The 27,597-nt window shown below is 42.6% G+C and overlaps 1 protein-coding gene across 7 annotated transcripts in view; it reads left to right on the plus strand.

Moving 5' to 3' along the window:
- Positions 1 to 27,597, plus strand: part of SEMA6A (semaphorin 6A) — a 182,291-nt gene that overhangs the window by 129,732 nt on the left and 24,962 nt on the right. For 2 of the 7 annotated variants that reach the window (XM_028749366.2, XM_028749367.2), the window contains exons 11-19: positions 1,420 to 1,551; positions 3,648 to 3,803; positions 6,141 to 6,317; positions 7,929 to 8,069; positions 8,199 to 8,279; positions 9,412 to 9,470; positions 16,172 to 16,192; positions 16,335 to 16,385; positions 24,303 to 24,467. In XM_028749366.2, coding sequence (XP_028605199.2) covers positions 1,420 to 1,551; positions 3,648 to 3,803; positions 6,141 to 6,317; positions 7,929 to 8,069; positions 8,199 to 8,279; positions 9,412 to 9,470; positions 16,172 to 16,192; positions 16,335 to 16,385; positions 24,303 to 24,467 — 983 coding nt within the window. The remainder of the gene's footprint in view (positions 1 to 1,419; positions 1,552 to 3,647; positions 3,804 to 6,140; positions 6,318 to 7,928; positions 8,070 to 8,198; positions 8,280 to 9,411; positions 9,471 to 16,171; positions 16,193 to 16,334; positions 16,386 to 24,302; positions 24,468 to 27,597) is intronic. The other 5 variants (XM_028749370.2, XM_028749368.2, XM_028749371.2 and 2 more) reach the window with 5 other exon arrangements.

Below are 27,597 nucleotides of genomic sequence, written 5' to 3' on the forward strand. Positions count from 1 at the left end.
CCGTTTACCTTCCCGCTAGTAAGCGGTCCCTATTTATCTACTTGCACCCGGGGGTGCTTTCGAACTGCTAGGTTGGCAGGCGCTGGGACCGAGCAACGGGAGCGCACCCCGCTGCGGGGATTCGAACCGCCGACCTTTCGATCGGCAAGCCCTAGGCGCTGAGGCTTTAACCCACAGTGCCACCCGCGTCCCCACCCTATGATAGGGTAGGGTTGTAATTAAGTCTTTCTAATACAGCTCCACAAATGATGGAAAGCACCATCATGAGTTGTTTCTTAGCCGATGAGTTTATACGGCAACCCAAAACTTGATTGAATGTATACAAGCAACCCTGAGATAAGAAAATGCCACCTTCATCTTTCACTAATTTTCATTCCACATATTTCCATTTTTGGATAATCAAACCATCTACTTAGCATTCTGTTTTAGCTTTCTCATGTAGCAGCGTCTTTTATATCGCTTCACATCCAAAAGCCAAATTCCGATGGTTGGATGTAGGATAATAACTCACCACCTTAAATTGGGATTATGACTCAGCCAGATGGTGCTTTGCTATCTGATCAGAAATCATATCGCTTAAGTCAGACACAAATGTACTACGGTAGATCATGTGTAAACAACAAAGGCAGACCAATGAATAAATCATACCTGAAAGTCATTGACTAAGGGAAACATCCGAGCCCTTCCAAAAGTGTTTGTGTAAGACTGTAATTATATTTAGTGATTGCTACTATTAGGTTACATGTAAATAGTCTGGAAATTCAAATTTAAACTTTAGTGGGTGTAAGGCAAAGCTGCATTTCCTTCTGCAAACTCTTTATAGTTGACCGAGTTAAGCAAATTCCTGCTCATAGGAACTCAGCCAGAAACATACAAGAAAATCAAATGATTTTTCAGAACCGCAATGGATGGGTAGGTATTTTTGCTGAACTTTTGGGTTGAGCGATGCGCATCAGTATGCAAAATGTATCCACTCTGGGCATCTGAATGGTTTCTAGGACGCAGCTAAAGATTTTGCAGGGCCTGGAAGATTTGACATCAAAAACGTGTTACAAATGTACACAGTTTGCATCCAGAAAATGTGCTGTGATTTTGATAACCCAGTAATTTCTTCATACCACAAGTTGTCAGAACTGTGTCATTTAATCTTTCAGGGAATTCGAAATTAATGTAATATGCTGTTTTATTAAAAAATCTTTTTGGAGGCAAGCCGTACTGACAGGAGCAGGCTGCCCAGTGGCGCATCTCAAATGTCTGCATGGGGGCAATTTTTTATTGTCAGTACCCAGAGGTTGGAAGGTTCAGAACGGAATGGCCTTTGACAGGAAGGCTTCTATGCAGCATGTTTCTGAGATGGAAAAAAAAAAAGAATGCATAACTTCAGAATGAGTAACTATTTCTGGAAATGTCACATTGCAGCATCCCTGGCTCTGCTGTCTGCGCTTACGATATTCTTGACATTGCCAATGTATTTACTGGGAGATTCAAAGAACAGAAGTCTCCAGATTCAATATGGACACCAGTTCCTGATGAACGAGTGCCCAAGCCCAGGTACTTTTCTTTGCTAAGTATTCTGCAATGAAGGGGCTGGGAATTTGATCATTGGTTTCGTATGCATGAACTGAGTGAGATACAGAGGCAAATGCAGAGAAGATGGAAGCCTAACTCCATATAAACCAAACGGGTTTATATTCCCCCACTCTCTGTAATGAGTTTGGTCATGCAGGAATGGAAAAAATTATTTTAGGAGGCGGTCAACTACTCTGTTCCATTCTTTCCCAGAGAGCAAAGGAGCGTTAAACAGATTCCTCCGGAAAATAATGTGACTCAGGGCCAAGTCCCGTCTTGTGCCACAAAAAAGATGGTGGCAAATGCTCCCATGTGACCTGGCATTCTCTGTCATTCTCAGAGAGATTGAGAAGAGAGCAGGCAGTGATAGGTTAACTCATCCACTGATAAGACATGAGGGCTACCAGCTGAGCTGTCAAAGGGTCACGCCTCTGGCCAGAAGATGGCTGATTATCCTTCATACCATTGTCTCCCCCAATGAACTCTCTGTGCCAGTGAGCTGGAGGGTAGTGTAGGAGGCACATGGTTCATTGGGTCTGGGAGGGGGGTCCCATCTCTGATTCTGCGGGTCTTGATGCTGTGGGATTCCTCAGGTTCACGGTGTCCCTCATCACCAGCATTGGGCTCAGATTCAGATACCTGATCCATCTCCTCAGTCACTGGATTGTTCCTTCTCTCTGGAAGGGACATAGGGGCTCTCACAAGGTGTGGTAAATCCATTGCTGCCTGCTTTCTTTCTGACTAAACAAAACTGAGCCCCCGCAGTAAATGAAATTTCCCATTTATATAGCAAGGTAAGGGAAACAGGATGTGAAAGTAAGGGAAGATGTTGGTTTAAAAGAATTTATTTTTTAATCCCTGATCTCCTGAGAAAATGCTTTTTCCACACACCCTTTTTACTTCTAACGGTATTCACATTTCATTTCAGTTTTGTCCCTAACCACCCCTGTACTAAACTTTGCACATGGCTCATGCATATACACTTCCTCCACCCAAAATTACAGGCATGGTTTCACACACACACACACACACACACACACAGAGAGAGAGAGAGAGAGAGAGAGAGAGAGAGAGAGAGAGAGAGAGAGGTGGCTGTCAAATAATGCTCCATTGGCACAATTGCAGCAATGCAGTCATACAAGTTTGTAATTGGCTCATAGCAATGGCTAATGGAACCATCTTTGCAGTTGCTCAGTCTGTGTGTGTCAATCATTGTGCTGTGTGGACTTGCAGTGTCTCCTTTGGGAGTTCAAAGTCTGGACAAGCACAGCTACATTAGACAAGAAGGAATTGTGCAGAAGGGAACTGTTGGGGTAGGCATACTCAGCAAAAGGAAGTAGATCTTTCTGTTGCCAATATATGACTGTTCTGGCCCAGTTTCCATGAGAGTACTGGGGAGATTCCAGGAATAAACTGAGCACATTTGTATTCCAGTTATCGAAGACAGATAACACTGTGTCTTATTAAAGGACTCTGCAGACTCATGCTGAAAAGGCTTGGGTTTTCATATTTGTCAAAAATAAAATGTTCTTGGGAGCCATAGCAAAGAGGATGTTTACTCTAATGCTGGCTGGATTCACCCTTCAAGCTGTGTTTCTAAGCAGCTTTTTTCACAGTTTCAGGAAAATGTAACATTTCCCTTGCAAATTAAATAAAGTGCTCTTAATTCCAAGAAAGAGAGTGTTGGAAAAGAAAATCTGGAGCACGCCTAAGGAGTGAGCAGAATCTTGCCAAGCTGTGTATGTGTTTATTGGGCTCCATGTGGATGGATGAACTGTGAACTTGCATTTTACAAACTTCATAATCTGCTTAGGAAATTTATGTGCACTAATGGCCATAAATCAGGTTTTCCCACAACGCAGAACTGAGTGCTGAATTCTACTCTCGCACTGTGGAATGACTAGGCCCAGAGGAAATCTAAGAGTGCTTCAGTTGGTGCCATTATGCATTGTTCAGTTTCTACAAAGCCTCTGGCACACTCTCACTTAATAACAGGTGCTTAGGAAAACAGTTTATGTAGAATATTTGCACAAAAGCAATAAATAATCACATTCCCTCCCACCCTGTTTTTGATTTAGGCCAGGTTCTTGTGCTGGCTCAACATCACTTGAAAAGTACATGTCTTCCAATGAATTTCCAGATGACACTCTGAACTTCATCAAAACACATTCTCTCATGGATGAAGCTGTTCCATCCATTGTCAACAAGCCATGGTTTCTGCGGACGATGGTCAGGTAAATAAATATATTCCATTCCGTTTCCTTTCATGTCTGCCTGTCCAAATTTGGTAATGAACTCTGATGTTGATCTTTTGAATGTCCATACATTAAAGCCAAGCATCTATGTAGGAGGTGCTTTGGAAACTAGTTAAAAACCGGAAATAGAGGACAATACATAATTGGACAGTGTTGACAGTGGAAAGAGCTTACAGGTGCATCCCCAAATATTTGTACTAAGAGCAATGCTTATTTTAAATCTTCTTTTAAAAATAATCATCATCTGGAGACAGAGAGAGGTAGAAATGGGGAAATTACTATGCCTGTAGATAATCAGATTATTTAGGATGCTGACATCCCAGCGAGACTCAGAAAGGCTCCAGTAAGGCTAGCCATATTTGGAAACCGAATGCTAGACTGGATGGACCTTTGGTGTAATCCAATAAGGCAATTGTTGCATTCTAATGGGTTAGGGCAGAGACAAGAATGTTCCTGCAGAACTACTTTTTAATCTCCTTACGTTTATATCTAACCTTTCTTCTATAAAATCATAAAACTGTAGAGTTGGAAGGGATCCTGAGGATCATCTAATCCAACCCCCTGCAATTCTGGTATATATAGCCATCCCATATAGGGATTGAACCTGCGACCTTGGTGTTATCAGCACCACGCTCTGACCAACCGAGCCATCATTAAACCTAAGGGTATCATACTTCCATCTCCCAGAAGATCTCCAATCCAGGCTCTGGCCAGACATCCTCAGTTTCAACAAGGTCATAAGTTCATGTCCTTCCAGCTGATATCCTGGGACCTTCTGGGTATCATAGAACTTTAATGAATGGAAAGTTGTTACTAATTCCACCCAGGCTACCCTCAGTCTATGTTAGAGAGGAAGCACCAACTTAGACATTTACTTTTAAGAGTCAGCATTTTAAATACTTTTGATTTAGCTGCAAGGTACGTTCACCGGATATGAAAGCTGTCTGCTAGGATGTTTTGAGGATATGCTGATGTCTGTCAGGATATGTTATGGAAAGCGTTAATGTTTACACAAGTGTTTAAAGAGAACTATTCATATCCAAATAATCCCATGTCTCAACTTAAGAAGAAACAGTGAGAGGTTATTTTTCTCCAGAAGGATACACAAGTCAGCTACCTTCAGAAACACATTTCATAGAATCATAGAATCATAGAATCATAGAATCATAGAATCATAGAGTTGGAAGAGACCACAAGGGCCATCGAGTCCAACCCCCTGCCAAGCAGGAAACACCATCAGAGCACTCCTGACATATGGTTGTCAAGCCTCTGCTTAAAGACCTCCAAAGAAGGAGACTCCACCACACTCCTTGGCAGCAAATTCCACTGTCGAACAGCTCTTACTGTCAGGAAGTTCTTCCTAATGTTTAGGTGGAATCTTCTTTCTTGTAGTTTGGATCCATTGCTCCGTGTCCGCTTCTCTGGAGCAGCAGAAAACAGCCTTTCTCCCTCCTCTATGTGACATCCTTTTATATATTTGAACATGGCTATCATATCACCCCGTAACCTCCTCTTCTCCAGGCTAAACATGCCCAGCTCCCTTAGCCGTTCCTCATAAGGCATCATTTCCAGGCCTTTGACCATTTTGGTTGCCCTCCTCTGGACACGTTCGAGTTTGTCAGTGTCCTTCTTGAACTGTGGTGCCCAGAACTGGACACAGTACTCCAGGTGAGGTCTGACCAGAGCAGAATACAGTGGCACTATTTCTAGGGACTGGAGTATGCATCAGAAGATTTGTGAGCTTTGTGTCACAGGCATATTTGTACAATAATTTTATTCACAGACATGTTGACATGTATGATGGTGTTTGTATGTTGTAAATATTTAGTTGTACATGTTTCAGGAATAAACGGATAGTTTTGTACATGGATGTAGGACCACATACAAAAATAGGATACAGAATTCAGTAACCATGCAAAAAGCTCTCAATGAATTGTTTTATATTATGATAGCTTATGGCTGTAGGTAACAGATTTGAACTAAACTAAATGGAGAATCAGAGAGTGAAATGCTGTGACCTCTACACTCCCAATGTATGGCTCTCCCTGTGTGCTTGCCTCAAAGTTGCTGAATAATTCTAGCTTTCAAAGTGGCCTTGTTGTTTTAGCCATATTGGCCCACCCTAGGCATGATCATGTCCTGTGTGGAAATAATTTGGACCTGTCTATTTTAAGTGGGAAATTGTGTTTACATGTGAATAGATAAGCTCTGCTTATAAAAATACTAAATACTGACCTATAAAGTGAAAGAAAGGGGGGGGAAAGATAAAGCAAATGACAGCCTATTGGGATAATTAAAACTGCAATGTTGTTCCAGATACCGCCTGACCAAAATTGCTGTAGATAATGCTGCTGGGCCAAATCGGAATCACACTGTGGTTTTCCTTGGATCAGAGAAGGGAATCATTTTGAAGTTCTTGGTCAGGACAGGAAACAGTGGTTTTTTAAATGACAGTCTTTTCCTGGAGGAGATGAGCACTTACAATTCTGAAAAGTACGTATCGTCGGTTCTCTTTCCTATATGTGTTAGTCTCACACACAGTGCAGGCCAGTGGGGGTGGGGAGCCAAGGAAACTGGTGGGTTTTTTTATTAGTATTGAATGTGGAAAATATGTTGTTGTTTTCAGGAATTTTAATTTCCCCATTTAAAAAATGGCTGTGGTCAACACATCACAGCAAATAATTATACCTCCACACACACATACATACATACATACATACACACACACACAAACGATATAGTAAACACATTATTTTGGGTTTTGCAACTATAGGCCTCTTCAGGCATTCAGGCAGCATGTTAAATTAACGTGTAAGGGAGTTAACGGGGATGACTGCAGTAGCCCTGTCACCACTGTTCCCATTGCCATTCTGGTCACCTTCCAACCTTTGGATGCAGGGATTCTCCTGTGCTCATAGTAACTCTATGAAGGCTCAAATACACTTAAATGTGTCTCTGTAAGTTGGCAAAAGGGTGGTGCTGCGGGTTAAACCACAGAACCTAGGACTTGCCGATCAGAAGGTCGGCGGTTCGAATCCCCACGACGGGGTGAGCTCCCGTTGCTCGGTCCCTGCTCCTGCCAACCTAGCAGTTCAAAAGCACGTCAAAATGCAAGCAGATAAATAGGTACCGCTCTGGCGGGAAGGTAAATGGCGTTTCCATGCGGCTTAGTCATGCTGGCCACATGAGCCGGAAGCTGTACGCCGGCTCCCTCGGCCAATAAAGTGAGATGAGTGCCGCAACCCCAGAGTCATCCACAACTGGACCTAACGGTTAGGGGTCCTTTACCTTTAAGTTGGCAAACAACACCCCCTCCCACATAAACACACACACACGTAATGGATGAAATATGGGAAGATAGCGAGGAGTGGGGTTAGATTGTTTTCCATATGCACTCCACAGCCTTATCATCCCTGGATCTGCTTCCCAGGAGGCAAAAGCAAAACTTCCCTGTCACACTATGCTGAGTCACCCTGCCTCTCAGTCTCTTAAGCAGGCTCCGCAAATTAGGATATTAGTTTAAGTGATAATATGATTTAGGGAGCAAACCAAACTCCTGGCAGGCAGCAGCAAGGTTTAATGGAGAGGCTGAGTGACTACTAAGTCCAGAGCACAGCTGGATTAGGAGGGAAAGCCAGCCATGGAAATCCTGGTGGTTTTTCTGACACACCAGTTCCACACTGGCACAGGAGAGAGGCCTAGATTGAGCATGTTGCTGGTAGCCAGACCGGCTTGTGGTCCAGTGGAAACTTGACCACCCCAGCTCTCTTCCGGCCTTCTAGATAGCCTGTTTCGGGAGCATCTGCTGGCTACTACCAGCAGGGATACTACCAGTGCTGGCTTCTGCTTGTGGTTTAGACAGGTGAAGTTGGGAGGTACATTGCAGCAGAGCCAGACACCTCTCCCTCTGCACCATCCAACCCCCTCCAGGACAGCAGATTGGGAACCTGAATTGTTTATGTGCCTGTTGTTGTTGTTTTTGTAAGCTGGAAATTTCTACTTTCATGAGTTAATCCTGTCTGAGAAATGTTTCTGTTGTAAAGAAATTGTCTTTCTGATTTCACTGAGCTGATCAAACAGCCTTTCTCTCCCCCTCCAAATCAGGTGCAGCTATGATGGGGTGGAAGACAAGAGAATTATAGGGATGCAGCTGGATAAGCAAAGCAGTGCCCTCTATGTAGCATTCTCTAACTGTTTAATCAGGGTTCCCCTCGGAAGGTGTGAGCGTCACGGCAAGTGCAAAAAGTAGGTACTTCTTCACGTGTGTCCTCTCAACTGCTAACTCCGTTCTCAAACACACAAAAGTATTGATTCGTTGATACTGACATTGAGCTACTGATCGCAAAGAACTCCATATCTGTCTCCTCTATTAAGGGCCTGCATAGCATCTAGGGACCCGTATTGTGGCTGGATGAAGGAAAATGGGGCATGCATGCAGCTGTTACCCGGAACAACGTAAGTTATAATTCGCATTGAGAGGTACTTTAACCTGCAGTAACAGTATTGCTCAAATAGGCTTTTGAATAGAGTTCTGATGAAAACCAGCAGGCAGCCAATAAACATTTGTTTTCTTTCTATTCTCTATGCTTCCATGGTACTATTGTAGGCAGATTTATTTCTGACTAGGATTGGAGCTACATGGACATGCAACATGGAGAGACCACCAGAAAACATTTTTGTGTTCTTTTCACCTCTTCGTTGGGTAACATTTAGGATAACTTGCCATTCTGAGATGCCATGGTGTTATGGTTTCATGGCACAGCAGTATTGCACAATTCAGAAAATCTGAGAATTATATACCGCTCTAAACCCGCCCCGAGACCTGCGGGTATAGGGTGGTATAGATAGTCAATAGTAATAACAATAATAAATTAATTAATTAATAATTAAATTAATTGATACGTGCTTCCTTACAGCACAATACCATATCAAATTACCAAACACATACCTGCTCACGTTCTAAGTTAAGAAGGCCATTGTAAAAAAAAAGCCTCGACTGCAGATTCCTTATCACATTTTTATGAAGCTGGTGATGTACTAACTCAGAACAGGGGTGCCTAAGCCACCTTTTTGTAATAGATTCATATATCCAAGGAGGACTTTCATAGGCAGATAGCAAACCTTTCCGCATAAGCTTAACACTGTGTTTGACACTCTGAATGACCAATTCCTGCTTGGTGTTTTTAGATTCATACACTATGAAATGAGCCCCAGACATTCTCCAGGTTGTTGGGGGTTTTTTTTGGGGGGGGGAGGGTAACAGTGCATCTTTCATGCCAATATATATTCCTTAAGTTTCAGTTAAATACCATGGCATGATCACACCAGAAGTCTAGGCACAGAAACTATCTGTCCTGACATGTGTCCATGTTGCAAAACAGTACTGGTTCTATATTGGTTGTCACGTAAAGATAAGGGTGAGAAGGAATACTTTGGGGTCTCGTTAGGAATCCTCATCTGCTTGCATTGTGCAAGTGTTAGAAGAATAAGCGGGTTTTGTCTGTTTCTTCCTTTCACTTCTAGGCTCAATGTGTTGAGGCCTGTGAGTGCAGTAATTCTCACCAGCCTGTTTCTTTCTTTTGTTTAGACTTGCATTTGAGCAGGACATTGAGCATGGCAATACCGATGGCCTGGGAGACTGCCAAAGTAAGCACAACTGTTTCTGCTCTTTCATTTTATCCTACATTAGAGAATCTCTGTAGATGCTTGGATGCTGCCTGCTCAGTATCAGCAAAGTTAAAGATAGAAAATCATGACAATGGCGAAAACAGTGTTTTAACAACAGACCTTTAAAAAAAAGGCAAGAGCAGCATTCAAGGAAATTTGTTGTACAACACCACCACCTATTTAAATCGCAATTGTGTTGGAAGTAAAACCTAGCTCTGAAGAAAATGTACCGGTAATTACAAATTCCACCTAGGTTGTGTAAGAGGAGTGTTTTTGAATGCTGAGTTGGTGCCTAGGGTAACAAAGAAATCAGCCACGGGGCACGTTTTTTGAATTTTTCCTCCTACACAAGACATTTGTGTCCCTTCCAGCAATTTTTTGGTTCACAGATTGGCAACATTCACCACAGACGCAGAGGTGGGATATTCTAGAGAGAATAAGATCCTAGCAACAACAATCAGCTGCTTCTTCCATACTTTCTTTTTAAAAAAATAACCATTCTATCCTAGCAATAGTAACATAAACACAAAAGCCAATTAGATTTGGCTATGAGCCCGGCACCACCATAAGGCATACTTGGATAGCTGCCAGGGCCCAAGTGCCGTGGGAGGGATCACTCCTGACACCTACTCTGGGCCACATTACCAAAACAAAAAACAAAAAAACACTGTTTATTTGTTTGTTTGTTTGAGCTTTGGTGTCAAGTGGCGTCGAACAACCATCTTGGATTTACTCCCAATTCCCCAAAAGTTAAGTAATATTGAAACATGGGTGGAAATACAGGCACTGCCTATCAAACCATATTGACAACCCTCTTTTCCTCCCCAATGATCGAAAGTGACACACAAACATTTGGACATTTCTTGGGCAAATTCAAAACCTGGGAGCAGATGTTAGGGGGTGGGGCGGGGGCAGCGTTGTAGTGTACCTCAGGAACTTTTTGCAGAGTGATACCGTCAACTGCTGGAGCCCCCTGGCCCTCCGTCTGTCAGGTGAATGAAGTTTGTTTGCGACAAAATAACCCAGAGGAAATCAGAAGATGAGGGACACAATCAAGCAGAGTCTGGGTACAGTGGTGCCTCGCAAGACGAAATTAATCCGTTCCGCGAGTCTCTTCGTCTTACGGTTTTTCGTCTTGCGAAGCACGGCTATTAGTGGCTTAGCGGCTTTAAGAAAAAGGAAACAAACTCGCAAGAACTCGCAAGACGTTTCGTCTTGCGAAGCAAGCCCATAGGGAAATTCGTCTTGCGGAATGACTCAAAAAACGGAAAACCCTTTCTTCTAGCGAGTTTTTCGTCTTGCGGGGCACCACTGTACTTCTTTCCTTTGATGGGGATACCTACTTCTGTTTGCATTTCCAATTAGAATCTAAGGTTGCAGTTCAGCTGGCTGAAGATCTTTTGTTACAGCTCAATGTGTTTTACAAGTTGAACCTTTGCAGTTCGAAATAAGCACTGCTGCAGTTCAGTTGAGCTTATTCCTAGGAAGCTATGCATGCAATTGCAGTCATTGGGAGTTATGCTGTGTACTCTTCAGAGTGTGGGTGCATGCAGACACATGCATATATTAATTGTGGATCGGCTGCCTGCATTTTTTGAATCCCCTTGGGGCTGTGGCTATGGGGGCTGTCACTTCAAAATATAAGAGTGTACTGGGGAGGGGGCTTTTAGATGGTGCTTCGCCACAGACCTCCTCAACTGTGGGGCTGGCCCTGTTTGGCCAAAGAGCAGCATCACTATTACTAGGACTAACAATATTTATAAGGTTGCCATATTCCCAGAAGTTGAAAATCCAGACTAAGTTATTTTGGGGCCTTTTAAAAAAAAAATCTCCCTACTTGCCGTACATCCTGGTTTTCACGGGCGTTTTGCCAGTTCAGCAAAAGCAGGAAAGAGAGTGAGGGAAGAAACTTTGGGGATTCATTTCAGACCCTCTACAAGACACTTTTTTCATGTTAGTGATGCTTGCATCTAAACATTTTGGCTCATCCCGATTTGGAAGCAAAAAGCATATTCTCAGTGTCTTGATTCCAGCTATAGATTTTTTAATGCAAATAAACATTTGCTTAAAGCGGCTTTAAACAAATGCATGTTTGCTTTACAAAAATAGAGCCAGATTTTGACTTGGACTACCTAACTACTCAGGAAAAAAGACACAGCATGCAGTGTAGGCAATCCAAACTTTGGATTCAGCTCTGTTTAAGTGAACAGAACTAGATATAGATCTGCCAGTCAGTAGTTGGAAAGGGAAGAGCAAGGAGCATCTTAACTTGATTGTTAACTATTGATTGTTAGTGGTCTGTATTCCTGAAGTTGTCATGATCTATGTGAGGTGCTTGATCTAACTTGCTACGGTCTATCACCTGATAGCGTCCAAAACTTTGAATCAATTTATACACAAAGATTTAGAATGTGAACAGAGGTGAGAGCATGTATGTTGGAATACCTGTTTTTCATTGTGCATGTCCCAAAGTGATTTGTTCTTGAGCAGATTTGAAAAGCCCTTTTTAAAATGAAATCGAACCAACTGCACACTTTGAAAAGCACCAGATCAGTGCAAATGCAATTCATAAACCCTATGCTTACCACATAAACCCTACAAAGTTAGCTACACATAGCTGCATGTAGCGCCCCAAAGAGAGAGAAGGAATGTGTGCCCTTCAGATGTTGCTCACAGCATCCCTGGCCAATGGGCCATACTGGCTGGGAACAACAGGGATTGGAGTCCAGCAATTTCTGGAGGCTACCATATCGACCAGTCCTACCATAGTATATTCAGCAGAGTGAAATTTGGACAATTGAAGAAGGTGTGTGTGTGTGTGTAGATCCCTTAACACTTTCCCTCCTTGACTCTTTCCTTCTCCAAATTCCCTTCTGCAGACATTGAAATGCATGTTTTCCCTTGCATCTAACATATAATTCGTCTGTGATAGTCAGTGTTGTTGGACTCTTTAACTCCCATCAGCCCAGCCAGCATGACCAATGGGCGGGGATGATGGGAGTTGTAGTTCTGCAATATCTGGAGGGCAGCACGGTTGAAAGCTCTTGAGATAGCTCTTTGTTCTGATACCTTTAGCCAGCCTTGAGAGTTTCTTGTTCACAAAGAGCTACAGAAGATCAGCAGCACTCTCGTTGAGTAAGAGGCAAATCAAGATAATGTAAAGCTATCAGAACAGAATGTACCCCCTGAGATGAAAAACACACACATGGCCAATTATTTAATGTTCAAAACTCATGAACTACATCCAAGATGTAACCTTCTTCTCCAACTCTTAAAATCAGCCTATCTGTGCTAACCTCAGGAGGAGCATTTAGAAGCTCATATGCCAGAAGTCTTTTAAGTTACTGCCTCAGTGCCTTGGTTTTACACAAAACAGCCGTATCCTAATTCCTTCAGCAGTGCTTAAGGATAATTCAAGGTGCATCCTCAACTCACCTTAAATATCCTTATCCTCATAACTTTAATTGCTTTTAATTGGCTAAAAGAGAAAGAGGGAAAAATATGTATAATTTAACAGAGAAAGGGGGGAAAACGTGGCGTGCATTTTAAATACTTCTAGCTCATCCTAAATATGCCTAATTGGAAGTAAATTCCAGGAAATTTACTCAAAGAGGGTAATGATGGTGGTGGTGATTTATAATTTTACCCTGCCCTTCCTCCAAGAGGAGCCCAGACACTGAATTCTTGGATCCTGAACATAGTAATCTCAAAGAAAATTTCACCCCAAAAAAAGGACTTCAGGGGGTGCAGAGTTGCAATCATAAAAACAGTGAAGCTTGCACCTTTATGAGTAAATGTACTGAGGTGAATGTGCCTTGAATTTACAAGCCATTAGCGCTGAGACCTACATTCTTGAATTACTAAGAACAAAACATCATACTTCATAGTTGGCTTAACTTGGAAGTTATGTTCCTGTGCTGACACCTAAAATCAAAATCGTGTACAGTCATACCTTGCTTCTCGAACAGAATGCATTCCGGGAGTCCATTCGACCTTTCAAAAACCAAGGTGCGGCTTCCGATTGGCTGCAGGATTGTCCGCACCAGATGTTTGGCTTCCAAAAATTGTTCGAAAACTGGAACACTCACTTCCAGGTTTCAATGGTTTGGGAGCCGATTTGTTCGGGAGCCAAGGCGTTTGAGATCCAAGGTACGACTGTATAGTCTAAACCCATTGGGTTCAGCGGCAGGTAGTGACGGTGAACTTTGGTATTATGGCATCCTGTTCAAGGCCAAAATTTGCCCATCCCTCCCAAGTCCTTGCACTGCCTTTCCAAAGCCAAGTAAGGAAGTGCCCAGCTTTGGAGGAGACAAAAGGGCTCTGGCAGGGTCCTAGAGCCCTCCCCTTCTACCCAAAGCTGGGACAGTGCTAACTAGGGCTCAAAGACCCTGTCAGAGCCCTCACACCTCTTTCCCAAATCCCTGCGCCTTACTTAACCCAGCTTTTTAAAGCCACTTACCCAGCTTTGAGGTGATGCCCCCATGGCTCTGTGCAACGTGCATGTGCACCACTCACACATCACTAAATCCATCCCTGTGGGTGGGATTGCAAAGGCATTTCCCCTGGAATCTAGCTCCATTTTTAGTTGTTTGTTTGTATACCTCTTTTCCTCCAAAGATCACAGGGCGGCAGCTCACAACATAAAAATACATGATGAGAACACGAAATACATAATAAAATGAAAACAAAAACAAACCAATAACCTTCCTTCCTATAGAATGTTAAATCAACCACATTCACAGTCGCACCTTGGTTCTCGAACGCCTTGCAACTCAAACATTTTGGCTCCCAAACACTGTAAACCTGGAAGTGAGTGTTCCAGTTTGCAAAAGTTTCTTGGAAACCGAACGTCTGACACGGCTTCCGCAACTTCCGATTGAGTGCAGGAAGCTCCTGCAGCCAATTGAAAGCCACACCTTGGTTTTCAAACGTTTTTGGAAGTCCATATAAACTACTGTTTGGGTCATATTGTACATAACAGAGTCATGCAGTCCTTCTGCATTTGCCACCTTGTTTATAACTTGCAATCCAGTTTGCTTTCCATGCATGAGCTTTTCTCTCTTCCACATCAACCTGTTCAAAGGCAAGAATCTGGAGCCTTTCTGCCAGCTTGAGAAAGTTTTAGTCCTACCCCCTGGACAGGCAGGCTTCCATGCATAGGAATGATCCCAGGCTACAACTGAATACGTAATAGGGCCATCTCTGTGTATGAATTTGATCACACCCATCTCTCCTCCAACGTGAAACTTATCCCATAGTTTACAACGAGAACGTGATAATTTCCTGGTAATTCACAATTGGGAATTGGGGACCATGGCATCTTTCATTGCATTCCTCACTCTCATTTGGCACATAAATCTGAACAGAGATTGCACGCCAGATTTATTCTTTATGAATTCCACCAAAACTGAATGTAAGACTACTAAAGAGCATTTGAAATTCAACCATCTAGATATACACCAACTAATTATTTTTAAGATGAATTTCTTACCGCAGCATGACAGGTTCTGGTTTTGTCATGCTGGCTCAAAGGAGCTAGGACATGATAGTTAATTGGCAAAGTTTATTATAAAGGCACCAGTCTTGCACCCTGAGTGAGATCGACCCTTTTGCATACAGCTAGTTATATGCTCAAGCCTGGGTCCCAGTTGTTTTGAAAGCCTAGGTGGCCCACCAAGATGCAGCACACAAACCTATCTTTATTTTTGTTGCCAATCCTGTCGTTCCCTTTATTCCGATCATGATTCGCTCATATGGTTTGGCACATTACTTGTTCCCTTTCTTCTTAAACTAAGCTTTGGGGTTCATGCACACTTCCTTTTGTGCCTCTGCTTTTCCCCAGAGAAAACTGCTCTTTAGTGCTCAGTCAGAGCAAACAGCAATTCATTTCCTCCAGTTGAGCACTAAAGAATGGAATTTCCTTGGGAAAGGAACAGGGCAAGGGGGAAATTGCTTGGACCCATGCTTTCTATTTATGGGACAAGCGGAAATGTGCCCTGGGTTATACAAAGAGAACTGCATGGCTACAGGAATTATCATTACTAGTCAAGATCTCTTGATAATAAATAAACTCTGCAAACCAATCTCTAATTGGTTACCCATACGCATTTGGTTGAGGTTTTTTATTTTCTGTTTTAAAAAAGTTTCCCCACTCTTGAGGTTGAAATCTCTCAGAAAAACCAGCAATTTTATAATCAAAACTACAGTGTACAATAGCTGTGCAGTACCAAAGAGAGTGTTTAAATATTGATCCAAGAAGATTATGCCACGGCTTGAATGCAGACCTTCCTTTGCACTCTCCAAAGGCACTTTCACTTGACCATAGGGAGGGTTGTTCCTTGTTTTCCTGTGAGTCCCCCCAAATCCCTTCCCCAAAGGTGGTTGAGATGTCATTCTTCTCACCTACCTCCCCATGCACAAATAGAACTCCTATCTCCTTTTGGGATCCAAGAACCCCATGTTTCTCTTTGCAAGAATAAAAAACAAGTTTTTACTTAAGGCAAGATTCAACCATCAATATGATAAAACCATATGAGAGAATCAGCACAAATAGAGAGTGACACTATACACATGAATAGCAGTAAGGATGTATGTGAGGTTTTGTGGATAGACAACTTAGAACGATATTAGAAATAATTTTTTCCCCTTTCCCCTCCCTCTCCTTTCTCTTTTTTTTCCAGATTCGTTCGTAGCACTGAATGGTAAGGAAGTTCCCCTTCCACATTGTTTTAATACCTGTCTGTGCAGATCAATTTTGGAGGAATCATATATTTTACAATCTTGTCAAATAGTTCCATGTTTTTATTGTTTTAATATTTTGCCCTTATTTACTTTTCTTCATAGACATTTCAACTACTTCATCAGATCATGAAATGTCTTACACTACAGTGTATGGTCAGTTTTGGAGTTTTGGTTTGTTTGTTTTTTAAAAAAATCACTCTTCCTCAAATCCTTGTGGTAGTAGTTCATAGTTTCCATTCCAAAGTAGATATAGTCCGTTTCATTTTGGGGCCTAGTTCACTAAACTGATACAAGATTCATTTATCTTACCCTAGTACAGCTATTTCAGTCTTTCCTCGTCCACAGCGACCCTTGAAGTAAGCTTAATGCGAGCTAAAGCCAAATGTAAATTCACATGCTTAAACTATTCACATGCAGAACTTTGGAAAAGGAAATTATAGGAGAGAGGAACAGCTCCTAGGCAAAAGGGTATTAAAACCTGAAGTATATTTTTGTGCATAAAGTGACCAAGCTTCGTAGTCAAGTTTATGCCATCTAGTATGAAGAACATCACGGTTATGTACTCAATACAAATTGAGATATGTAACATTTGGTCCAAAAGGTTGTAGGGTGGTATTCAGTTTAAGCCCTGCTCAGAGGAGACCTGTTTAAATTAATGGGCCTACGTTAATCACGATCATTAACTCCAGTGAGTCTATTCTGAGTAAGACTAGTTTTGAATACCACCCATATTATACAAAATCAAAATGCGCAGACAGTTAAAGCATGGCTAAATTGGGAAGGGCACATCAGGCCTCCATCCCAAAATGAAGCACTGGCGACAAATTTTGTATCTCCTACTCAAGGAAGGAAGGCTGAAGAGTGGGAAGTCCTGACTTAAATACTCAGCTACCAGATGATGATGATGATGATGATGATGATGATGATGATAAATATGCTGCCCATCGGACTGGGTTGCCCCAACTACTCTAGGCGGCTCCCAACAAAAAAACAGTAAAAGCACAATAAAACATCAGACACTAAGAACTTCCCTGAGCAGGGCTGCCTTCAGATGTATTTTAAAAACCTGTTTATCTGTTTGACATCTTCCACAGGGCAGGGACAACTACCAAAAAGGCCCTCTGCCTGGTTCTGTGGTTGGCCAAGAGTGTCAAATTTGCCCTCAACTTATGGACAACAGTTGTCATTTTTCAGCCATGAAAAGCACAAGAACTAGATGCCGTATTGGCAAACATATGGTCCCAGCCCATGTTTGCCAAAGGAGCAAAAATATATCAGTGGGCGACACTATCAGTAGAGGATCAATGGGCAGAAATATGGGGTGCTTAATCTTCTCAGTCACTGGTTCTCTCTCTCTCTCTCTCTCTCTCTCTCTCTCTCACACACACACACACACATACACACACACACACACACACACACACACATACACACACACACACACACACACACCATATTCTGACTCTAGAAGTCAGGCTAGGGGCAGGGAGATAAAAAAACTGGGGAAGATTCACAGAGAAGAATTGGAATAGCAAATGAGGAATTGAGTAAGCGCACATCCATTTACGTTACGAAAGAAACATGATGTTTCTTTCTTAGATTCCACTTCTGTCCTTACTGTGTAGCAGGTGAAGCACAACTTGACGTTCAAAATGCATGTGTACCTAACAGAATCAAAGATCTTTAACAGATAAATAATTGTGAGAGTCAGCCCTTTTATTAGTAAAGCAAACAAATGTTGTTTTTTCCTAAACTTGTTTTCCATCTGGGGTTACAGTATTTGCAAACAACATTTGTGTCCTAGTATAATAATGAAAACACAGGAAGACCCATGGGGAGATATCTAACCTTTGTTTTGCATGGGGAGGCAGTATTTCATTTTAATACGGAACTTCCACTCTGTAAATGAGGAGAGAAAATGTTTTTCATGTTATACATCCAAACGCATAGCATCAACTGAAGCATTATTGGAAATGATGTTGGGTTTTGGAAAGGAGAAAGGCACATGATCTCCCCCTATCATAGCGCTGACAAGAATCAAAATTATAATTTAAGCACTACCCCATAGCTTTTAAAGTCTTTGCCTTCCATCAACCAAAGCAATAAGCATTGACACTTACGGCCTGGCAAATTTTCCTAGCTGATACTAAAAGATGTTTTGATAGAGGCTGCTTTCTGCTAAAATATATTTCCTTGGGTGGAAATCCCTCACATTTAAATGAAATTCCATTAGAAGGACCGAAGTTTAAGCAGTACTTGAAGGAAACAGGCAACGTAATATTCTGTTGTGCATAATTGGCAAGCTTCCGGATTGTCAAAAAGGTGCTCTTCAGTTCCAGGGAAATCATTATTGTGATCAGAATGTAATATTTTGTAACTGAGAGGATGCAACATTTCCTCCCATACAGCATACTGGTTGCTATTGTGATTACTGTGTGCAGTGTGGCAGAGTGAGTGTCAAGCCACCCACAGATTTTATTTTAATTGACAACGTAATTAATGGCAAAGGGGGACGTGGGTGGCGCTGTGGGTTAAACCACTGTACCACTTGGGCTTGCTGACCGAAAGGTTAGCGGTTCAAATCCCCACGATGGGGGTGAGCTCCCGTTGTTCGGTCCCTGCTCCTGCCAACCTAGCAGTTCGAAAGCACACAGTGCAAGTAGATAAATAGGTACCACTCCGGCGGGAAGGTAAATGGCATTTCCGTGCACTGCTCTGGTTCGCCAGAAGCGGCTTAGTCATGCTGGCCACATGACCCGGAAAAACTGTCTGTGGAAGCAGACAAACGCCAGCTCCCTCAGTCTGTAAAGCGAGATGAGTGCCACAACCCTAGAGTCGTCCGCGACTGGACTTAATTGTCAGGGGTCCCTTTACCTTTAATTAACAGCAAACAATAAAACATCCCATCCCATGGGCCTGCACCCTGCAGCGTATGTGATGATATATAATGCTGCTAGAAATCACCCCACCCAAATAAAGCTCTGGTGGAATAGATGTTCCACTGGCAATGTCTTGCCAGTCAATCAGGGGAAAATGGAGCATGGATAGGCCTCATCCAGAGCTCCTTTGCTTCCCGAGCACTCCCACGGAGTGCTGCATCCACCATGGGGGATGGCGTAGTTAATTTCTTCACATTGTAGTCAATAGTAAGAAAACGTAGGAGCATTCTGCTCTGCCTACGGCAAAATGGCAAAGCGGTAGATGTGCTTGTTTCATCAGTGGATCTGCACACTGCCACTTCCGAAAATGCACAGTAGGATATCTCTGTGGGTGACAGAGGAAGATGCCTAATATGCTCCCAATTGCCAAGGAAATGAATGGTTTTCTTCACTTCCTTGCTGCTTCTTATTTTTTCTTGCCAGTTCAGTCTCTGGGTTGTTGTTTTTTCCCTCTCTTATCTGCCGTGACAGATAAACTCCTGCAATAATTTACATAACAAGTGATAAAATTGAAAAGACTTAAGCATCTGACCTTTTCATGCACAATTGTTTCCCATATCCAAAATAATCATACCAACCATGTCAAGCACCTGTTCTGCCAAAAAGTCAAATGCACATGGCACAGGGAAAGGGGAGAACAAAACAGGCTTTCTTCCTGTAAAATTTTACTCTCATATGCATCAGTCTTAGTGAATGAGGCCCTCATTTTGCTGCTGCCACATCCTGTCTCCCTTTGTGGTGTTGCTTTAACTTTCCCCATTCATTGTCTTACTAGGTTGTTCTCTAGTCGCATAACTGAAGAGTGTGTAGAGCATTTTAATATCTGCCGTCTCTTAGAACAAGCGCTAGTATGCATTGATAACCCGTCTTAACATTTTCAAGATCCTTTCCGTGAAGTCTTCTGGTTGCATCCAATTTCTTCTTTGTATACTGTTATTACAATGACAAAAGTTTTACAAATCGTGAATGTGGTATCTTGGCAAGATGCGTATTTTTTAAATCAGGCTCAATTTTAAAACCTGAAAGAATTACAGTTTTAAAACTGAAGCTGAAAAAACTGGTTTGAAAAATAATGCTATGCTGGTGGTGATTCAAGCACACTGTTAGTAAACTTTCAAAATATAGTAAAAAAACTATTTTTGCAGAATATATTTTTCCTTCTGAGAAATTAAACAGACGGCATCTTTTGTATTTGATTGTATATATCTGGTTTTCCTGTAGTCTAGATATTACACAGGTGTTTTGTTTTTGTTTTTTAAAAAAAGAATACTAAGGACTCCACGCTATCGTGACCATAACCTCAAGTATTCCCATTGCCTTCAATTTACAGTTTTGCAGTGAGCCATTCTGCTATCTAAAAGAATGGCAACACATTCTAAAGAATAGGAAAGCACAGCTTAGTAAAGATATATACTTTTCATATACGGGACCAAATAAGAATTCACATAACTGTCCTAGGAAATACAGTGGTCTGAGATCCTTGGGAAACCAAACTCTCTGCCTTGTCGGCAGTTATCTCAATGGATCATTGAACTGGCTTAGCAAAAGACAGTTCTTCATATCCTGTATCAGAATGCAGATAGACAATGAATGTGGCACAATTTTGGGCTAGGCTAGAGCTCCAAGGGGGTAAGTATTGGCAAAAGAGGTTGTTTGCTGGCCCAGCTAGCAAGTCCAAAGTGTAACCAGTTAGAAATTTCAAGACCTGGTGGGAAAGAATAGTATGCTCTGTTTTTTTTGGCGTTTGTTCACTCATCTCTCAAACCGAGATGAAAGAGAATTTATCTTGATTACATGTAGCAAATCATTTCTCAGTGTGCAGTAGACTAACATATTAGTAACGGAGTGAATAGGCTGATTTTTGACATTTCAGTGAAACACTTTCTTGCCCTACTACCATCTGGTACTCATTAATTATTATTTTTTTAACATGGTTACAGCTTTCCATTATCAATGAGTTCTCCACATAGTTGAAGCATATGGTTTGGGAACACTTACTGCAGAGAATGTGTCCCCTGGGCAAATATTTTCCCTAGATTACCGTATTAAGAAAAGGTTTTCCTTAACCATACGTACAGCTTAACCATAAAATGGCCCCTCTGAGCGCATCTAAACTGAAAAGTATCTGTACTGGGATGTGGGTGGAAAATGCATATTAAATCAAAGCATGAAATGCAACTGCTATTTGGCAATGGTTCCTTCTACTCCTAATACCTTTAGATACAACTAATTGCTTTATTGTGCTGAGAACTGCATTCCTGGTCAAGTTGAACAAGTTTTTGTGATGTACAAAAGTAAACAGAAGGTTGGGCTGCCCAGGGGAGGAGATATATCAGTAGTGCTCTAATTGCAGGGAATGAGCATGAAAAACTCGAGATATAAATTTCCATGGCTATTCACTGCCTCGGTGTTTGGGGGGGGGGGGGCGGTTACTGCTTATGGATGACCATGTTGCTAGGGAGTACCTCTTTTATTTTATTTTTTGCAGCAGTCCCAATTACAGAAGCCAAATATGTTTCCACCGATTTTATCTACATTCAAAGCAAGCAGTGTATGAAAAATGCTGATATCAAGATCTCCAGAGATTTTCCTTCTCTGTAGACACGTTTAGGCACCCTGCTATATTCCCAAATGCCAAGAAAACAAATGGCTGGGGGTTTCCCCCCCTCCTCCACCCCGCTCCAATTAAAGGAATTATTATTTTCAAAGAATATAAATTTTAAAGAATTCTTTTGGAAATCCTTAAGGCAACTCCTAAGTTTTCATTGTTAATGGGCACTGGTGGAACTGCACTCCCTGTCATGATAGATAAAGAATAATGCAGTGCCCATGTCAGTGCAATTCTCCAGCCTGGGGTACATTCCTATACATTAATCATGTTAATGATTAGCTGTTGCAACTGATAGCTCCAGCCACAGTAAAACACTGTGAATCTGACCTGCTTTCCTGCAAACTAGTTACAAGTACGAGAGCATAATATATAAGGGGTGGCGTGAGTTCCTAAGCCACCTTGCAGCCTTCATGTGGCCGATAACAACTCCCACCTCTCTCATTCTGCTGCATTGAGTAGTCCCTACTCAAGGCAAACACATCCCCCGAGTCCCCTCCTTCCCCTGCTGACTCTCCCTGCTCCTTTTCTTCTCCCCACACAGTATATAGCCTTCCCCACCAGATTTTTTGAGCCCGTGATGCTCCTGGCTGTGCTACCACGTCCTGATCGTCCCTTAGCATAGGTGTGAGGAACTGGATCTGGTCAGTGGGCTTGATCCTTATACACACACACCTGTGGACCAAGTTTGCATGTCAACAGCAATGATGAACATGGCTTGGCTGAAACAGCCTCACAGGCCAAAAATTCCCCATGGGCTGGAAATTCCCTTTGCCTGCCTCAGAGGCAGGTTCTGTTGGCCCAAGTGACTTGGGGATGGGAATTCTGCCTGTCCTGTACAAAGGCTTATGATCCCCAAACAAACAGTTTCCCGCCAGGCTGTGGTCCAGGACCCATGTGCTTCTGGAATTCCATGTAGCTTTGATGGCTAGGATAATCTTTTTTTCAATTACATGACCTTTTGAGTTCCCTGTTCCAGCCTCCTGGAAAGTTAGGAACCTGCTCTTTTGTACATGCCAGTGTAAGTTCTCAGACTGGCTGCTGCCGTGTACTCTAAATGGAAGGGTGCCTTGGAAAGCCTGCAGGAAGATTTAATGGGTACAAATGCATCTGTTTACTTTCTAGTATGAGTGGCCAAGAGAGGAGACTTAATCCCAAAATTCCAGAAGGAGTATTATCTAGTTATTGCTTGGTGACAACCAGACCCATAGGAAATCACTGGAATCTCCTATATCCCATCACAGATTTTCCGAGATCTTTTGGAGCAATCTTCCTCCACGTTTCATTCGTTTTTGAAGTGAGACTGTTTGGCAACAGAGAGCACAAAAAATACCTCCCAGTCTCTTTCTGAGTCCTTGGAGAGCTGCTGTTAGAGTGAAGCACACTGGGCTAAGTGAGCAAAATACTATGGCCTGATATAAGGAAACCTCCTTTGCAGCACTAGAATTCATATCCTAGAACGGCTTGTGACAACACTTCATTTTTGCTTTCAATAAGGGACTGGTAAAATCTTTTTTTTATGGTTTTTGTTGCTGAATGGGTTATCTCTGCCCAAATCAGTGGAGGAAGACAGTAAGAAAGAGATTGTCTTCATCTTTTTCTGCTTTTGCATTTGATTATTTTTCTCATCTCTCTCTCTCTCTTCAAATTATCCAACCACCATGGCCGGTGTTTTCCATTGTGGAAACATGCAGGAGACACAAATCACAGAGATCTCTTAACCTTGGCAGCAAATTTCAGCTAATCCTCCTTGCTCAATGATTAGCTTTTGCCATCCTGGTGTCCTCCACATATTTTCGACTACGTTTCCCATCAGCGCCAGCTGGAGGAAACCAGGTTGGCAAAGGCTGCTGCAGATCATCCTGTCACTCTTCTCAGGATCACACCTTGCTGAAAATACATGTGCAACTCTTTGACTTTTAATCGTGTATGTCAGTGGTTTTCAACCAGTGTGCTGGGGCACCTTGGGGTGCCTTGAATGATGGTCAGGGGTGCTGCAGGCAACACTGGCCTCTGTCCCTCTTTCCTTCCCTCCCTCATCTGATGCCCTCTTGCGTCTCTGCATCCCAAAGGCTTGCACAGCTGTTTGTTGCAGCAGCCCTGGCTGCAAACTCCCCAGGCAAATGGTGCCTCTGGGGCTGGCCTAGGGGTGCTGGTTGCCAGGAGCTGAGGTGACTCAGAGACCAGGGGTTGCTGCAGCAGCTGCCCAGAGGACTCCCAAGGAGGAGGGGAGATGCGAGGTGGCTGAGGGAACACTCCACAGGGGAGGGTGTTTGAAAAAGGGTGAGAGGCTGCCAGCTCTGCAGGAAAGGAGTGACATAACTGGGCTCCTGAGCCCCACAGGGGTGCCTCAGAAAGAATGTAGTTGGTTAAGGGATCTGTGGACTCAGAAAGGTGTATGTTCTTTCATTGACCCTGAAGGTTCAAATAATGCACACCCTTCAAGGTAATGCCTTTGGAAATGTTGCTTGATGTCAGGCTTCTTCTTCTCCCTTTCCCTAACTGTATTTATGATGCAAACAGGACACTCCAGTTCCCTTGTTCCCAGCACTACCACTTCAGACTCTCCAGCCCAACAGGGCTATGACGCTAGGGGCCGCATGCTCGATTGGAAGGATCCGGTTGGCTCGTCTGAAAACACAAACCCCTATGTGGCCGTCTCATCCCATAATCACCAGGACAAGAAGGGTAAGGCCTTGGAAATCATTCTTCCTGTGGTGGCGAGGGAGGGGAGCGGCTGCAGTGTAACTGCTTCCAGCTGGAGCGCAGCAACTTGCAATAAAAACTCTGGCCCTATAATTAAAAGCTTATCACACACACAGGCAGAAAGCAAAATAATAAAATTTTAAAATTGGGTTTCGGCTGCCCAGTGACTCAAGAAAACCATACAGAACAAATGTGAGCCTATAAACTTTGGGTGTGCTGGAGAACAAGACCGGGGAGCTTTAAGCTAGATGAGATGATGGTGATAGGAGATGACCTATGTGCTTTACATTATTCACCATTCCGCACTTCCAACAGAGTGTATGGAAGTACTTTTGATGTTTAATTCATTTAAGCTGCATGTTCAAGCCATTTAGTAGTGTTACGGAAAATCCCTTGAAATAAAGGACACATTCCACCTGGAAGTTCCCCTGTACAAGCCCAGTTGACATTAATAACAGCCTGCAGTGCTCCCATTCATGTTGATAAAGTTTCCTGGTGGATTGTGCTTGAAGAAACAGGGCATATTGAGCCACAAATAGCTGTGGCAGGAACGGTTGATGCCACTGTAATTGTCCCCGCCCTTTTCTTTTCTCTTATCATTAAAAAGGTACCCATATTGTCAACATTTTGCTGTTTGGTAGCTCAAATATTAGTTGTTGTTTTTCTAAGTGCAACTTTACAATGGGACAAGTGCCAGGTTTCTAAGTTCTTCACTAGAAGTCCCACCCGCCATCGTGCACTCTCTCAGGCAGCTAATCATAAGGCTGCAGTCTTTATTCCATTTTCTAATTAAACATTAGAGTGAGGGCGTGTGTCCACAATTCCAATTTATAGCCCCCCATAATTGAAACGGCACATCTTTGAAGCAGGGGCGATTAGGCACTTCCTGTGATATCCATCTTTTGCCAGTTGCTGCAACCTTGGATTGGCTATTTTCGCATGCAGTGTGATCGCAATCACAGATGCTCAAATCTTGAAAGTCGTCCGGTCCAGCTTTTCTAATGCTTCTCAACAGGGAGCTTCAGCTTCATCTGTTCTGTCTGTACTTTTGTTACACTCAGTACCTTTCATTTCAGTGAGAGTTCCCTACACTACTCTGGTTGAAGTGGCTTGAGCTCCCAGCTTAAAGGAATTAAGCAACTAGGTTCTTTAATCTTCTCAGCTGGGGGGAAATGCTTTCTTTAAGGTAGACTTTAGGACAGAATCCACTACAACGCTGATGTCATGCAGCTTCCCTTAATTTCAATAGGAATCCCACGGGCAAAGAATAGGGTTGCACAGCTGTAGTGCTCAGATGACAGCTTTTCGGCGAGGAAAGAGCACTTTGGGTCAAATTTTCCTCTAGTTTAAATTAAGGCAATAAGTTTTTCTGCAGTTTGGGGTGCAGTTCTGTCCCACTTACCTGGAAGCCTAAGTTCCATTGCCCTAAATGAGGCTTGCTTCTGAGTAGACACGTCTGGTAGCAGGCATTGACATCTGTGTAGACATTGCACAGTACGTCCATTGATTATCAACGAACAGTGATGTCTACTCAGACATAAGCACCATGGAGATCAATGGGGCTTACTCCTAGGTAAGTGTGTAAGGTTGTTGTTAATTTTAAGCACAGAGGGAAAAGTTAATTGGTTAATGAAAGGCTCCATTGTTCATTCTTGAAGCCCTTTTAGTTAAGGTCAGTTACTCTAATGGGCACTTTGGTTTATCCAAGTGTAAGTTGTTAGGTAGGGACGAGGGTGGCGCTGTGGGTTAAACCACAGAGCCTAGGACTTGCCAATCAGAAGGTCGGCAGTTCGAATCCCCGTGACGGGGTGAGCTCCCGTTGCTCGGTCCCTGCTCCTGCCAACCTAGCAGTTCGAAAGCACGTCAAAGTGCAAGTAGATAAAAAGGTAAACGGCGTTTCCGTGCGCTGCTCTGGTTCGCCAGAAGCAGCTTAGTCATGCTGGCCACATGACCCAGAAGCTGTACGCCGGCTCCCTTGGCCAATAAAGTGAGATGAGCGCCGCAACCCCAGAGTCGGTCATGACTGGACCTAATGGTCAGGGGCCTCTTTACCTTTTACCTAAGTTGTTAGGTAGTTCCTTCAGTATCTCAAGAACAGCATATAGCTGTTGTATACACCACTCTTCAGCAAATCTTCCAGGGAAGCATACAAAACAGAATTTAAAAAAAAAAAACCCACAGTAAAAGGACTAAAATAATAAAATTGTCTTTGCCTGATGCCGAATGTTAATGTCAGGCAAGCTTCCCTGAGGTCCCACTATGCAATGGGATGTCACCAGGCACATTATCTCAAATGTTGGAGGCACCTGAAAGGAGTGTCTTTGAAGATTACCTCAATACACAGGCATGCTTGTAATGAAAGAGATGTTCCTCTGTTCCCAAGCTATATGGAGTTTTATACAAGCACTTTGAATTGTGCTCATAAATAGACTAGAAGCAAGTGAAAAGCTTTTCAGAACTGGTGAGGTATGTTCCACCAACTACTCTCCGTCAAGCTCCTGGTGGCTCCTCTACCCCCTTTTTGGAACTTCGGTTTTTGAAAGTATTCAAAGACAGCCCTACATACAACACATTAGTCAATCCTAGTTGTTCCTAGACAATTGAAAACATGAGTGGAGCAGATTTTAGTCCTATGGATATTTATTTATTTATTTATTTATTTATTTATTTATTTATTGGCATTCGGTTAAAAGGTGGGATGATAATAATAATCTATACATATTTTTCAAGCAGCTGATAAATCTCTAGTTTTAAAAAAATGTCTTTCAGAGTTGGTAGAGTGCACTTGTTCTTTGTGGTTTTTGAGACTGCACAGCAGTTGACTGAATGGGCAAGCAGACCTACTTAAGTCATATTGCAATCTCCTTCCAAATTTCAAGACAGCCCCCAGCGTAAAGCTGATGGGCTATGATTGTTTTCACTTGAATTCTCCTAATGATGAGGTTACCAGAGAGACTTTATTAGCACTTGAACGTGCGTATTTAAATATGGATTCTTAGGGGCCTAATTAGGAATATGATCAAAGCTGGAAGCAGTCTATACACGTTAAAGAGGGTGAAAAAACAATGGTGGCAGAGGTGACTGCATGGTTGTTTACCATTATCACATATCT

Source organism: Podarcis muralis, chromosome 11 (assembly GCF_964188315.1).
Source record: "Podarcis muralis chromosome 11, rPodMur119.hap1.1, whole genome shotgun sequence".
Lineage (NCBI taxonomy): Eukaryota > Metazoa > Chordata > Lepidosauria > Squamata > Lacertidae > Podarcis > Podarcis muralis.